The sequence below is a fragment of the Pseudophryne corroboree genome, chromosome 2, assembly GCF_028390025.1.
Source record: "Pseudophryne corroboree isolate aPseCor3 chromosome 2, aPseCor3.hap2, whole genome shotgun sequence".
Taxonomy (NCBI): Eukaryota; Metazoa; Chordata; class Amphibia; order Anura; family Myobatrachidae; genus Pseudophryne; species Pseudophryne corroboree.
The window spans coordinates 692,214,025-692,229,697 of NC_086445.1; the positions used below are offsets into that span (position 1 = coordinate 692,214,025).

Genomic DNA, 15,673 nt, shown 5'->3' on the forward strand with positions numbered 1-15,673 from the left:
GTAAAGCAGACTTTAGAAAACGGCGAGGGGGAGACGTCTCGAATTCCAATTTGTACCCCTGAGATACCACTTGAAGGATCCAGGGGTCCACTTGCGAGTGGGCCCACTGCGCACTGAACTTCTTGAGACGGGCCCCCACCGTGCCTGAGTCTGCTTGTAAATCCCCAGCGTCATGCTGAGGACTTTGCGGAGGCGGGAGAGGGCTTTTGTTCCTGGGAACTGGCTGTTTGTTGCAGCCTTTTTCCTCTCCCTCTGCCACGGGGCAGAAATGAGGCGCCTTTTGCCCGCTTGCCCTTATGGGGCCGAAAGGACTGCGCCTGATAATACGGCGTCTTCTTAGGTTGAGAAGCTACCTGGGGTAAAAATGTGGATTTTCCAGCAGTTGCCGTGGCTACCAGGTCTGATAGACCTACCCCAAATAACTCCTCCCCCTTATAAGGCAATACTTCCATGTGCCTTTTAGAATCCGCATCACCTGACCACTGCCGCGTCCATAAACCTCTTCTTGCAGAAATGGACAGCGCGCTAACTCTTGATGCCAGTCGGCAAATATCCCTCTGTGCATCACGCATATATAGAAATGCATCCTTCAAATGCTCTATAGTCAGTAATATACTGTCCCTATCTAGGGTATCAATATTTTCAGTCAGGGAATCCGACCACGCCAGGCCCGCACTGCACATCCAGGCTGAGGCGATTGCTGGTCGCAGTATAACACCCGTGTGAGAGTATATACATTTTAGGATATTCTCCAGCTTTCTATCGGCAGGTTCCTTTAGGGCGGCCGTATCAGGAGAGGGTAGTGCTACCTGTTTAGACAAGCGTGTGAGCGCTTTATCCACCCTAGGGGGTGTTTCCCAACGTGCCCTATCCTCTGGCGGGAAAGGGTACGATGCCAATAACCTTTTAGGAATTATCAATTTTTTTTCGGGGGAAACCCACGCCTCATCACACACTTCATTTAATTCCTCGGATACAGGAAAAACTACAGGCAGTTTTTTCTCACCAAACATAATACCCTTTTTAGTGGTACTTGTATTATCAGAGATATGCAATAAATTTTTCATTGCTTCAATCATGTAACGTGTGGCCCTAGTGGAAGTCACGTTTGTCTCCTCATCATCGACACTGGAGTCAGTATCCGTGTCTGTGTCTGCCATTTGAGGTAACGGGCGTTTTAAAGCCCCTGATGGCGTTTGAGACCCCTGGACAGACACAAGCTGAGTAGCCGGCTGTCTCATGTCGTCAACTGTCTGTCGTAAAGAGCTGACACTGTCACGCAATTCCTTCCATAAGCTCATCGACTCAGGTGTCGACTCCCTAGGGGGTGACAACTGTATAATAGGCAATTGCTCCGCCTCCATCTCATTTTCCTCCTCAAACATGTCGACACAATCGTACCGACACACCGCACACACACAGGGAATGCTCTGATAGAGGACAGGACCCCACTAGCCCTTTGGGGAGACAGAGGGAGAGTATGCCAGCACACACCAGAGCGCTATATATAGACAGGAATACCACTATACAATGTGCTTTTCCCTTTATAGCTGCTGTTAGTATCAAAACTGCGCCAAATTAGTGCCCCCCTCTCTTTTTTACCCTTTTCTGTAGTGCAGGACTGCAGGGGAGAGTCAGGGAGACGTCCTTCCAGCGGAGCTGTGATGGAAAATGGCGCCCGTGTGCTGAGGAGATAGGCTCCGCCCCCTTCTCGGCGGCCTTTTCTCCCGCTTTTTTGGTGAGTTCTGGCAGGGGTTAAAATACATCCATATAGCCCTGGGGGTTATATGTGGTGTATTTATGCCAGCCAAGGTGTTTTACATTGCTGCTCAGGGCGCCCCCCCCTAGCGCCCTGCACCCTCAGTGACCGGAGTGTGAAGTGTGCCTGAGTAACAATGGCGCACATCTGCAGTGCTGTGCGCTACCTTATTGAAGACTGATGTCTTCTGCCGCCGATTTTTCCGGACCTCTTCTTGCTTCTGGCTCTGTAAGGGGGCCGGCGGCGCGGCTCTGGGACCGAGCTCGGAGGCTGGGCCTGTGTTCGGTCCCTCTGGAGCTAATGGTGTCCAGTAGCCTAAGAAGCCCAATCCACTCTGCACGCAGGTGAGTTCGCTTCTTCTCCCCTTAGTCCCTCGATGCAGTGAGCCTGTTGCCAGCAGGTCTCACTGAAAATAAAAAACCTAAAACTAAACTTTCACTAAGAAGCTCAGGAGAGCCCCTAGTGTGCACCCTTCTCGGCCGGGCACAAAAATCTAACTGAGGCTTGGAGGAGGGTCATAGGGGGAGGAGCCAGTGCACACCAGGCAGTCCTAAAACTTTTACTTTTGTGCCCAGTCTCCTGCGGAGCCGCTATTCCCCATGGTCCTTACGGAGTTCCCAGCATCCACTAGGACGTCAGAGAAATGATATGTGGCATGCCTACATTTTCTGTGAATCTGCGGCTGCAACTGCATACGAAATGGTACGTTACAGTGTTTTCTAGGAAAACACTATAATGTACAATTTATATATGCAGATACAGCCACAGTCGCACACAGAAGAGTCAGTATCTCTGGGGGCAGAACAGCATCTCCGGGAGTGCTGGGCTCTATTTAGCACACAGGGTTACACTGACCCAGTTTACTATTATTGTACTGGATATAATCATACCAGTATAGGACACACACTAACTGTGAAAATGAAAAAAAAAAAACCATTGACTGGTGATATAAACACGTAAAGAACAAAGCTAACAAGATAAGGAGCTGTATTGAATAATCTCTGAAGGAGGGTTTGGCCAATCTTATAAATGAAACACATTTCAATGTCTCTTTAAAGAATAAGGTCAGGTCCACGGTTTTCTATTTATACCATATCAGGTTTGTTTGGTAGAAATGACCCACAAGCACTCATTTAAAAAATAGTTTTTTCAAAAATAGTCTTCAACCTTTACGTCTTTTCCATGCGCAGCCAGTAAGGAGGGCCTTTTGTCTGAAGTTTGTAGAATGCATGGCCACACATCACATGTTTACATGTTTTCTGAGCAAATGTCCAGCCAGTCTGTACTATAGAGGAGCCCTTCAGCCTGATTCTACAGCTGAATATGATGTGATCTAAATCACAGGCTCAGACAAAATAATACATTTGAATTTATGGAGTAAATGGAAAGCGATTTTCCATACACTTTACTCTTCTAGCTATGCAACATCCATTAAAGACTTATACACATTGCCAGAGAATTGAAATTGCTAACAGGTTTGATACATTTGCCCCTTAAGGACATAATGTTTAGGACCATGAAGAGCTTGACACTGACCACTGAGCATGACTTACCTCATAACCCAATAAGACTCCATTGACAGTAGCCACAGACTTCCATTCTACCTCAATCTCAGATGATGATAAAGCTGTGGCCTTCCCCTTTGAAGGATAGACACTTGGCTCTAAGGATCAAAAAAGGAAGCTAAAAAACTCAAAAGCAATCACAAAATTCTGCAACAATACAATATTGTATCACCCTGTGTAATTTACACTTGAGCCTATTCCACCAAAAAGATATAATAAACAGAAATGTCATGAAATACAGGTTGAGTATCCCTTATCCAAAGTACATGCTATCTACAATGACACAAATATTAATTGCACTGAAATGCCAAAAGTTATGAGATAGTAATGGTAGTAATAGTAATGGTAGGTGGCACCGTACAGTGACGCCTTGGAAATGCCCAGACCTGCATCAGTTGTAATAAGACATCTTGTGAGTCAGTTTGAACACTGGCTAAGCTGTTCATGACAAGGGGACATGAATTATCAGAGTTCAAATTGTTCATTATAGTGGGTGCCCAACGTATGGGATAAGCCAATGAGTTCAGGCTCTGTCCATCATTAGGAACAACAAGTTACTTCTCCTTCAGTTATCCCCATAATGTCAGGAGCAATGGCTGGAAAAAAAGACAACGCAGGGAGAAATGTTCTGTACTGCACATCTGCCTTTTTCCCCAGCTGTAAGTGGTCCTCGTCTCTTTCACAGTGTTATAGGGAGAAGTAAGCATTGAACTATTTTCCTAGTTCATTTTTCCACATGGGCACTGCTCCTCCATTCTAATCTCTGGATGTGTTTCCCTATACTTACAGTATAACGGCAGACAGGGTGTTAGGAAGGTAGGATCATCTAGGGCACATACATAGAACATACTATTCTATGAGCTAAATGCAGCTGTAAATGCCCTACCTTCTTCTGCAGAGTACACAGTGGTTTCCAGACTGTAAGGCCCTTCTCCTTTCCGATTAAATGCTTTGATCATAACATCAAAAGGAGTGTACGCTGCAATGGTTTCATTTCTGTATACAAAGTGCTGAGACTGTGCCCCAGACACTTTAGCTATCTGCCAGGAGTCCTCGGTCTTTCTCTTGTAGGCAATGATGTATCCAAAGCCATCTCCATTCTGGTACTGTCTTCCCAGAGGCTGTTATACCAAAGATTACAAAGGTAAGAATATGTGTATTCAAAATTAGTTTAACATCTAACTCTCTCTGCACATGTTATATCTGCCCCCCCCACCCCCTGCAGTGCACATGGTTTTGCCCATTTGCTATCAAATTTGCTGCTACGATCAGGTCTGAATTAAGCCCTGTGTCCCCACCCCTGATCTTAGGTACCACACTGAATCAGGACTTCATATTTCTGTTCCCCACCTTACTTACACAGAAGTACCAAAGCATCATGTATAGGAGTTACATGAAGGTCTCTAAATGTACAATTCTGTATGATGCTGTCACCATACAGCACTCCTGCAAGAATTACAAAGGTTCCTAAATCTATTAAACAGACTGGTGCGATTGATGTCACACAGAGGTATGAAGTGGGGCTGAACACGGAAGAAAAAGGAGGTAGACAATAAAGGGGTGAGGCTGACATGAGGGACCACAGGCAATAAGAGACAAGGCCAGACACAAAACACATAATGATCTGTTTCTAAAAAGCCCAGAAGTACAGGCAGCATGGACAGAATGACTGTGGATGAGCCAATGTATGAAGCTGCCTTGTGTGCATTTGTAGGTTTAATTAATGTTGGGATTATGGGTCTAATTCAGACCTTATCGCTGTGCAGCAAATTTTCAGAGGTCTGCGATCAGATAGTCGCCGCCCAGGGAGAGTGAAAACCTGCCCCGTGCAAGTGTGCGACTGCATGTGTACGCAATGTGAAAATTCCGCAAGACAGTGGACAGCTGCAAATCCGTTCGCAACTCACTCACCACGGAATTATTTTTCCAGTCTGTGTGTAGCCCAAGACTTACTCGTACAGTGCAATACAAACAGGCTGACGTCATACACCCGCCCTGCAAACGTTTGGGAACGCCTGCATTTTTTCCAGACACTCCTAGAAAATGGTCAGTTACCACCGACAAGCATCAGTTTCCTGTCAATCACCTTGCCAACTCCCATGCAATCAAAATTTTCGCACCATCCATGCGCTGTTTGGTGATGCGCGTGCGCATTGTGGTGCATACGCGTGCGCAGTCATTCGATAATCGCCCGTTGTGCGATTTCGCACAACCAAAACATGGATCAAGTGTTTTTGTTTATCAGCTGGCACTGGTTATTACATATGGATGGTGAAGATGGGCTGGAGGTTGGGATTTTGGGGAAACTGCGTTATTGAGCAATTATAATGATTGTATGGAGCACTTAAGGTAATATATGTTTTTCGCATCTCTTAAATTTGGACATATATTTTTTGAGAGAATAAAGAATCTGATCAGGCATTTATTAGTGGTGCGATTCAGTCACTCACCGTCCAGGTAATTGTGAGCTCATTTGGTGCACCCCCTCCTCCAGTAACTCCTGATGGGGCAACAATGGGAGCTGCAGAGACACGATTGATAAAACAATAGTAACTGTTGATGCTAAATACCATTTATTATAGCACATATTTCAAAATGATTATTTCTGGTAAAAAGTCAACAGCCAAATTATGTAGGAGCATTAGAAATACTAATTTTTTTTTGTTATGTTTCTTCTCACAACTTTTTGTCACAAGTTTAATTTTATTGTACGGTGTAGCAATTTAGTGTCTGCAGAGCACTTTCTTTGGAGAAAATAGTGCACACATTGTATCTGCAGCACAGGAGAGGGATCAGATCAATTATCTGTAATGCTTATGACTTAGGTTTCTAAAGATTCTCTGGAATTTGGATAATCAGATTCATGACTAAGATATATGTAATTACATTTAAATTACTCATATCCTTCAGCACACTACCCTGGGCATCCTACATCTTACGGGGAGGTGTAATTTACCCTGAAAAGGGGATCCGGTTAGGATCTCGGCTGTCTGGATCCTGGCAGTCAGAATACCGACACCGGCATCCTGAATAGAGTCACCATCCCTGCGACAGAATCCCAACAGCCAGGATGCCTAACGAGCAGCCACCGGACTGCAGGAGAGGAAAGCTGCAGAGGTGGGGGGTTAGGGTTAGGCTGCGCCCAGGGGGGTTTAGGTTGCGGGGAGGGGGAGTTAGGGTTAGACACCCCCCAGGGAGAGTTAGGCTGTGAAGGGGGAGGGTTAGGTTTAGGCTGCGGGGAGGGAGGGTTAGGGGACCTGGGGGAAAATGCTTCAATCAAACCCAACCCCCTGAAAAGTGAAAAATTCAGTTATAAAGTACCAGACAATCAGCTCCTAACTGCCATGTTAAAGGCTGTGGGCCAGATGTACTAAGCTTGAAAAGTGATAAATATCACTGTGATAAAGTACCAGCCAATCGGCTCCTAACTGTCATTTTTCAAACACAGCCTGTGACATGGCAGTTAGGAGCCGATTGGCTGGTGCTTTATCACAGTGATATTTATCACTTTTCAGGCTTAGTACATCTCCCCCTGTGTTTGAAAAATTAGAGTAAGGATCTGGTTGGTTGGTACTTTATTACCGTGCAATTTATTGCTTTTCAAGGCTTCGTACATCTGGCCCTTAGTCATTTCATTAGCAGTTTTCTTTGCATTAGCTCTAGGAAAAATGGATCTTAGTGATCAATGTGAGTAAATAAGTTACTGCTATTCAATAAGAAAATGGGTTCGGTATCAAATACCGCTTGTCGGGATGCAAGCAGTCACATGACCAACACCAGCATCCCAACATTGAAGATCGCGACGTCGGAGGGGGTTGGTATTTTTAGATGCCATCCAGTGGCAAACGCAGGATTTCTAGAGGGGGGTTTCCAAATGCAATTCACAGTCTCCAGCTCTGCGGAACATTGAAGCAAGTGCAGGAGTCTGGGGGAGTGGTAGAAGAACCTAGTAATGACCTCGGACATTAATACACACATTGGTCTTTTTATACACTGGATACTGTATGGAATACAGTATTAATATTTAACAGTACAGCTGGTCTATAGTATAGGCTGTATCAAACATATTTAAATAATATAAATATAATAAGTGGTCAGAAAAAGGTTAAACATACCATAATAAATAAATAAATAAATATACAAAACATAATAGAACCAGTATTGCATTTTCTAAGCACACATGGTGAGGCTCCTGTCTCTTCTTCCTGGTAGCTACTCTCTGGTCCAGTTCACTGATTAAGGACTCCACACACATAGCAAACTTGGTAGAAGAAGCTGCTACTACTGGGCATGTGCAGCAGCTCTGCTCTGTCCCTTAAACTGCATGATGTGGTGTCAGCTCTAGTAACTGTATTACATACTATTGCTATTGTCATAATTTGAAAAAGTAGCTAAGATGCCTATGCCATCCCCTACCCCTATCCCTCCAGGGGTGGCGGCTAGGGCTAACCCAAGGGTGGTGGCGTCTAGTGCTAACACCCCCTTATTGCCTAACCCCCCTGGCCCTAACCTTAACAGTGACCCTAATACTTACATTCGGGATGTTGGTGTTTCCGGCTCTGGCCTCCTGAGTGGTGTTGGTACACAGGTGTCACTAATGATGGTGACACCTGGTGCGGGGGATACACAGCGAGTTAGGCTATGCCATATGCCTGGGAAAAGGGGGCATAGCTTCAAGGGTAAGGGCGTGGTCTTGCGTCCCGAACACCCGTTTGTCCTCCGGGGGTCTCGGAGATACGGGCTGCCCCCCGGGACCAGTGTGAGTGCAGTGCCGACTCCTACACAGTGACAGGAGCCGGGTGCTGCACGTAATGTCACAGTGCAGCACCCGGCTCCTGTCACTGAAGAGGAGTTGGCACTTTGGTGTCACCCGAGTGTGTGCCGCACACCCTACACCCCCACTGTGACGCTACGGTCTCGGGATTCCGGCATTATTCACATGACCGCCGACATCCCGTCCACCAGGATGCTAAACGCATCCCTAAGAAACATACACCTTTTCTTGTGGTTCTCTGTGCCTTCTGGATAATGAGTTTCCAGATAAGAGACCCCATACCTGCACTTCAATGCTAGATTGCATAAATAAATACAATAGGAAATAAACACAATTTACCAAATAATACTGTAATTCTAGTGTCCACCACAGAATATAATTCTTAATACAGTATTGTAGAAAATAAAACTTTTTTTAAACTCTTACCAGCTTCTTTTGTTCTGATTATGGCAGAAGGAACACTGGGTTCCCCAACTCCTAAAATATTACTGGCAACTACTCTGAATAAATAGTCTGTCCATGGAGTTAGTCCAACCACAAGAGCGGACTCCGCATTTCCCTCCACAGTGGGAGGATCTGTATGGAGAGATTATCAAAGGGCTTTAGTGGTACTGTACATGCAAGTTTCCAAATCATTAATAAAAAAATAAAAAATAAAAACATTTTTGTAAATGTACAACTACATATATCATGTTATGACATTGCTATTATTATTGTTGTTGAAAATTGGTTGCAGCCACAGCTCCTCATTTTGATGCCAGGCTAGATTAGAAGAAAACATAAAGCATAAAATACAACTATATTCAATAGTTGAGTGGGACTTATGGGCCCTACACACTTGTCGACCCGCCACCGAGCTGTCCGACGACCAATTGGCCTGCATACTTAAGCGACGAGGCACCAACGATGAACGAACACAGGGCCGCACATCGTTCGTCGTTGGTGCTTCCACACTGAATGATATGAACGAGTTCTCGTTCATTAATGAGCAAGAACGTTCATATTGTTCAGTGTTATCTTCCAGTGTGTAGGGCCCATAAGAAGAGACAAAAAGCTAATTGTCACAGATAAAGGGTTGATTAATGACTAAAGGTTGGATTGCAAAATTTGAGAAATCGCAACCTGGATGATTATCAAACTATAATTGCATTGCACGTGCGCACCCGTGATTAGCAATTATTTCTGCGAATGCATTGTGCTTCAACGTAGTCGCATTTTTGGGAGTGATTCAGACCTGATCACTGGGCTGCAAACTTTGCTGTCCTGCGTTCAGATAGCCGCCGCCCCGAGGGGGAGTGTAAATTCGCTGTGCAAGTGTGCGATCATATGTGTACTGTACACCGAGCTGCAAAAATCCACTGTGTGCAGTCTCTGCGCAGCCCAGGACTTACTCCTACAGTGCGATCACAACAGGCCGATCTGGGCCGGAGCTGACGTCAGACACCATCCCTGAAAACGCTTGGGCACGCCTTTTTTTCGGACACTCCCTATAAACGGTCAGTTACCACCCACAAATGGCTTCCTCCTTTCAATCACCTTGCGAACGCCCGTCCGATCTGATTTTTTGCACCATCCCGTCGCTGACCGGCGATGCCCTTTGTTGTTGTCCAATGCACGTGCGCATTGCGGTGCATATGCATGCGCAGTTAGGACCTGATCGTCCATTGTGCGAAAACACACAGCAGCGATCAGGTATGACTCAGGCCCTTTGATTGAAAAGAAGCCAGCATTTAGGGGAGGGTACATGGCGTTTTGTGGGTGTGTTTGTAAAAATATTGGCATGGCAAGGCGTTTTTCGGGTGGGTCTCTGACATCAGCGATGACCACTTCCATCCACTAGCGCAGTGGTGGCCAACCTCTGGCTCTTGAGCCGCATGTGGCTCTTTGTTTATTCAAATGTGGCTCCCAACACTCTAAATCATGTGACCACAACAGATACAGAAACCGCTGCACTCCAGCCAGACACGTAGCAGCACTACAGGGACTAAAAACTGAAGGAGCCAGATAGATACTAGAGGTGAGACACCCACAAGCAAACAGAGGACACATTAGGGACTGCTGCAATGGCATGAGTTGATGGGGGAGCTGTAGTGATACATGAGGGTGGGCTAGAGTGACACAAGGCGGAGCTGGCTGGAGAGACACAGATGGGTCCTGGCAGGAGTGATGCGGGAGGGTGCTGGAAGTAGGGACACATGGAAGAGCTAGCTGGAGTGACACATGGCAAAGCTGGCTGGAGAGACACAGATGGGTCCTGGCAGGAGTGATGCGGGAGGGTGCTGGAAGTAGTGACACATGGAAGAGCTAGCTGGAGTGACATAGGAGGGAGGTAGCAGTAGTGACACATGGGGGAGCTGGAAGTAGTGACACATGGAAGAGCTGGCTGGAGTGACACAGGAGGGTGGTAACAGTAGTGACACATGGGAGAGCTGGCTGGAGTGACACATGGGAGACCTGGCTGGAGTGGCGCAGCAGGGTCTTGGCAGTAGTTACACATGGGAGAGCTGGCTGGAGTGACACGGGGGAGCTGGCTGGAGTGACATAGGAGGGTGCTAGTAGGAGTGACATATGGAAGAGCTGGCTGGAGTGACAGGAGGGTGTTGGCTGGAGTGACACATGGGAGAGCTGGCTAGAGTGACACAGCAGGGTCTTGGCAGTAGTGACACATGGGAGAGCTGGCTGGAGTGACACAGCAGGGTCTTGGCAGTAGTTACACATGGGAGAGCTGGCTGGAGTGACACGGGGGAACTGGCTGGAGTGACATAGGAGGGTGCTAGCAGGAGTGACACATGGAAGAGCTGGCTGGAGTGACAGGAGGGTGTTGGCTGGAGTGACACATAGGAGAGCTGGCTAGAGTGACAGGAGGGTGTTGGCTGAAGTGACACATGGGAGAGCTGGCTAGAGTGACAAGAGGGTGTTGGCTGGAGTGACACATGGGAGAGCTGGCTGGAGTGACACGGGGGAGCTGGCTGGAGTGACATAGGAGGGTGGTAGCAGAAGTGACACATGGGGCAGCTGGCTGGAGTGACACATGGGGGATCTGAAATTTATTATGTGAATCTGGCTTTTTCAATTATTTTATGTGAAAGTGGCTTTTTTTAATGGATCTGGCTTAAATTTTTTTATTTTATGTCGTTCTGGCTTTTTTAATGTATTTTATACCAGGGGTGTGGTCTAGCAGGCACAAGACCACACCCCATTTTTGCATGTGCGCCATCGGCTCAATGTCGGCGCTTTGACGTACATAACAAGGTTTTTTGGCTCTTTGTCACTGACTGGTTGGCCACCCCTGCTCTAGCGTATGCCGAATTGTGGATGACCTTGCCTGGTGCAGATGAAAAAATTCAGTGATTTGCCAGTATTTGCATATATGTGATGCATTAAAAATTTCTGCAATGAGCATTTTTTCTCTGTTTCTGAGCAGCAACTATTTGATCGCAGCAAATGCTTTTTTAGCAAGATTAGCGATGCAACCTGAAAAGGGTCCTAATATGCAACATTTGAAGAGTTTGTGATTATTCTCTTTCATATTTCCCGATTGTGTCCTTCATCTTGCCCTCTGTAGCACCCTTGCAATATGATTTTGATTAGTCGTCTATGCACCATACGATCTCCAAAACTCATACTCACTCACCAACTCTCCTGGAATGTCTGTAAGAGTCAGAATTTCGGAGAGCTCTCCCAGACCGTCCACATCCCGAGTTAGGAGTTGTACAACGTATAACATCTTCCCAGCCACCCACTCCTCAAAGCCATGAATTGGGGCTTTGAACACCAGGGGTTTGGGGAGGGGCACGATGATATGTTTGCAGCACTCTTCCCCCCCAGCAAATTGGATTTAGGATCCCCCAGAGGGGGACACATAAAAGTCAGCAAGTATGATGTACTGATCTATTTTTTTTATTCTATAACACTTAGAACATATTTGATTATGATGTTCCAACCAATCAGCTCCTAACAGTCATTTTTAAAAAACATGACAGTTAGGAGATGATTGGTTGGAGCACAATTTAAGGTTAGTAATGAGTGATCACAAGAATATCACTCGTTATCAAATATGACTCATAGGGTGGTATTCAATTGTTTGAAAAATCAGTTTGGTGTCTGTTTTTTTCCTATCTAATAGACAGGAAAAAACAGACACCCAACCGACTTTTCAAACAATTGAATTCCCCACATAATCTTTTTTTAATGTGACCCATGACAAATACTGACCTGTCCGTGCTGTTTTCCATACTTCTGTTTCCGGCTCACTAAACTGCACCATATAACGACTTATAGGGTTGTGATTATCAAAGCCTCGACTCCAAGTCAGCTGAACATTTGTTTCCCTCACATCTCTAACAACCACACCTCCTGGTGGACCAGGGGGCCCTGTGTGAAACACATAAGGAAGTAATATGTGACAAATGCATTTCTATAGCACACAAATGTCATCACAAGTCATTGTCAGTGTAATACAAATGATTGGTGTATTGATGCTAATGTGATGACACAAATTGCATACAACAGTTACCTCGTATGAGGAGAGATGTTGAAGCTGAGGCTCGGTCTACTACAGTCTGTGCTGTACATGTGTATTTCCCAGCATGCCTCAGTTTTGCATTAACAATACGTAAGTCTCCAACAGCTTCATCCTGCAAAAACGATATCCTTTTAAAATTTACACTGTAGTACTCTATCTAGCTACATACATTATATACACATACATACACATAAATACACATATATATTATATACACATATTTGATAAGTGTCACTTTGCACATAAATTATTACAGGGAAGCTTGTGTTACATTCGTTGACAATCAGGTCAGAGTCACTCACCGCTGAAGCTCTTTGATAATGTCCGTCCTCGTTCTCAAAGTTGATGGTCACACCATCCAGCTCCCATGTAAATGTGAGATCCATAGTAGGATCGTGGGAGGCATGGCATTGCAACGTGACACTGTCTCCCTGGTTAATATCTGATCCAGAAGGAGCCAAGGTGATTCTAGTGGCTTCTGCAAGATAAAACTGAATGAGCATATCAGTCATTTAATATACAGAATACATTGTTATTAAATGTCCCCAAGGCTGCTTAACCCCTTTTCTGCTGAGGGTTTACTCAATCCTGTGCTGAGCCCATTTTTCGTCACACTGCAATATCACTATAACAAATGTTCTTATGCGTATTCACACAAATTAGACTGCTTTCTTTCAGATGACTACAGTATATTATTAGTCTTTTCCTACTTCTGTCAGGATAAGTAAAATCTATACCCAAAATGGCCATATAAGTGACTGTAAAGCAAGTGTGTATATTTCTCTAGAAATATTTTGTGGTTCTTGCTTCGGCATTAATCCACCTATTCATACTAGCATACGGCGTGTGAGTTTTAACTTTTGATAAATCTGCACTTAAATTATAATGCATTATATTACATTTTTTGCTAATTTTCACTATCTTGAATTAAACAAACATAATATGCTGGAATAAAATGGTACTCTAACAGGGAATACCATTTTATAATCTAGAAAGTCTGCTGCATTAAATGAGGGAATCCTCTTTTTATGTGACACAAGCTTGAGGAGATCTAGGTATTAGACATCTGGGCAAGCATTTAGAATTATTCTGTTCATGATACTGAAAGTCACCTTAATAGATGGTAGACTATTAATGCACTATGGTCCAGTGCCAGTGCTGAAACAGGGCTCCCTGTGCCGGTCCTGCCCCCAACATTGGGCATCAAATGAGGGGGCAGGGCCGCAGACAGGAGTAAGCGTAGAGTTGCCCATACACTGTGAGCGCCTGTACACACTGCAGGGTGCTTGCCTGGATCATCCTTTGGACACCTCAGGCAGCACTGAAACAGCACTACTGGCCTCAGAGCACCATACCAGGCAATCTGCTAACCAGATGCAGAGAAAGGGCCCTGTGCCCCGGGCGATGGCATCACTTGCACATCCCTCACTATGGCTGGTGCCCGTTTCCAGGCTAGAATTTGATAGGCAGTCCTTGGGAACAGGGTCCAGACCATTGTAGTTTCCTAAATACTGACCTCCCTGCATAATTCCACACATCTAAATTATGCAACTGATTTATATTATTATTTTTGGAGTGAGCACTGGACTGTGTATTTATTAGATGCTATTTATTTTCCACATTTAGCGCCTGGTTTCTTTTTCTTTGTCTTTACTCATAGTAAGGATATCTGCTTTTGTATGACTAAAGCATTTGCATTATTATTAGCCCCCTCTTTTACATATTCACCTTGCTAACATCAGTTCACTACACTAATAGGTGCAATTTAATCTTTTTCATTCCTATGCATATCCTTCTCACTATCCAAATGCACATCTCAGACGTTACATCACTTCATCATTTGGACAAATGGTGTTCTGTATCTCACACATAAGAGTGACTGTCACCTTAACATTCTATTCACTTTGTCCTACAAATGTATCTTCTCATCTTACCCCTCACACTCAGGATGCCAGTACTGTTTGATTTTCCCATGAGATTCTCAGCAAAACAAGTATAATTCCCTTCATCAGAACGAGAAATATTCTTCAAGATTAGTGTTCCATTGGCTGTGATCATTACTCTGTTAAACCATTAAGAGAAACAAGAAGAGTTATTATGCTTTGAAGTCTCTGACATTTATTACAGACACTGATCTACTAGAAGACAAGAACAATATATTTGGCATGAATAGATGATCTTTGCTTTCAGCACATGCATTATCCTGTTACCTGCTGCTGTTGCGCAAAAGTTCAGTCCCTTTACTCCAAAGGATGACTGGGGAAGGCGCTGCCCGTGGGTTACACTGTATAGTGATTTCCCCACCACGTGCTGCAGGAATCAGTGGCTTTACCGGTGATAGACGAAAATCAGGGGCTAACGCTTCAGGACAAATATAAAAAAGAGTAAAGAGTTAAACAAGTAGACAAGCTCACTTTTTGTGCAATCGGACATGATAAGTGGAAGCGCATTGATTTGCAGGTCAAATGGAAAATTTGTACCATCCTTTAGGACATGGGTCTTCAACCTGTGGCCCTCCAGCTGCTGTGGAACTGCACATCCCAGCATTCCCAGCCTCAGTTTTAGCATGCCTAAATAGCAAAACTGTGGCAGAGCATGCTGGGATGTGTAGTTCCACAGCAGCTGGAGGGCCACAGGTTGAAGACCCAAGCTTTAGGAGGTAGTTGTGTGAATCAAGGGCATTTACTGCTATGTGTGGATGTGGTACACGAGTACTTTTTTGAGTCGGATCATTTAAATAACTCAGAAGGCTTTAGAGAAGTAAAGAGCGAGCAATTAGATAGGTCTTCGTTCTTTTACAGCAGGCCCATAGCCTTTTGCTCCCTGCAAAAATTAATGGATCTCTGTCCCACAAGTCAGGTCCAGGAGATCAAGACTTATCCTTTTGGTGGCACTGATTTGGGACAGCAATTTTTAGTAACGAATTGACTAATGTATGAAAAAGCTTGAAACATAACAAAATGCCACATGTAACAAAGAAAAATCCAAATGTCCCTGTTAAAAGCAAAACTGAGCAGTATTTAAGGAGAAGTTGATATGAAGTAAGGTGG

The 15,673-nt window shown here is 44.8% G+C and overlaps 1 protein-coding gene across 2 annotated transcripts in view; it reads right to left on the bottom strand.

Annotated features, from left to right (window-relative positions):
- Positions 1 to 15,673, bottom strand: part of CNTN2 (contactin 2) — a 159,801-nt gene that overhangs the window by 48,132 nt on the left and 95,996 nt on the right. For both annotated transcript variants that reach the window (XM_063955219.1, XM_063955218.1), the window contains 9 exons: positions 14,834 to 14,984; positions 14,558 to 14,685; positions 12,926 to 13,101; positions 12,615 to 12,735; positions 12,314 to 12,472; positions 8,525 to 8,674; positions 5,775 to 5,845; positions 4,211 to 4,445; positions 3,313 to 3,422 (listed from right to left, as the gene is read on the bottom strand). In XM_063955219.1, the coding sequence (XP_063811289.1) occupies positions 3,313 to 3,422; positions 4,211 to 4,445; positions 5,775 to 5,845; positions 8,525 to 8,674; positions 12,314 to 12,472; positions 12,615 to 12,735; positions 12,926 to 13,101; positions 14,558 to 14,685; positions 14,834 to 14,984 (1,301 nt within the window). The remainder of the gene's footprint in view (positions 1 to 3,312; positions 3,423 to 4,210; positions 4,446 to 5,774; positions 5,846 to 8,524; positions 8,675 to 12,313; positions 12,473 to 12,614; positions 12,736 to 12,925; positions 13,102 to 14,557; positions 14,686 to 14,833; positions 14,985 to 15,673) is intronic.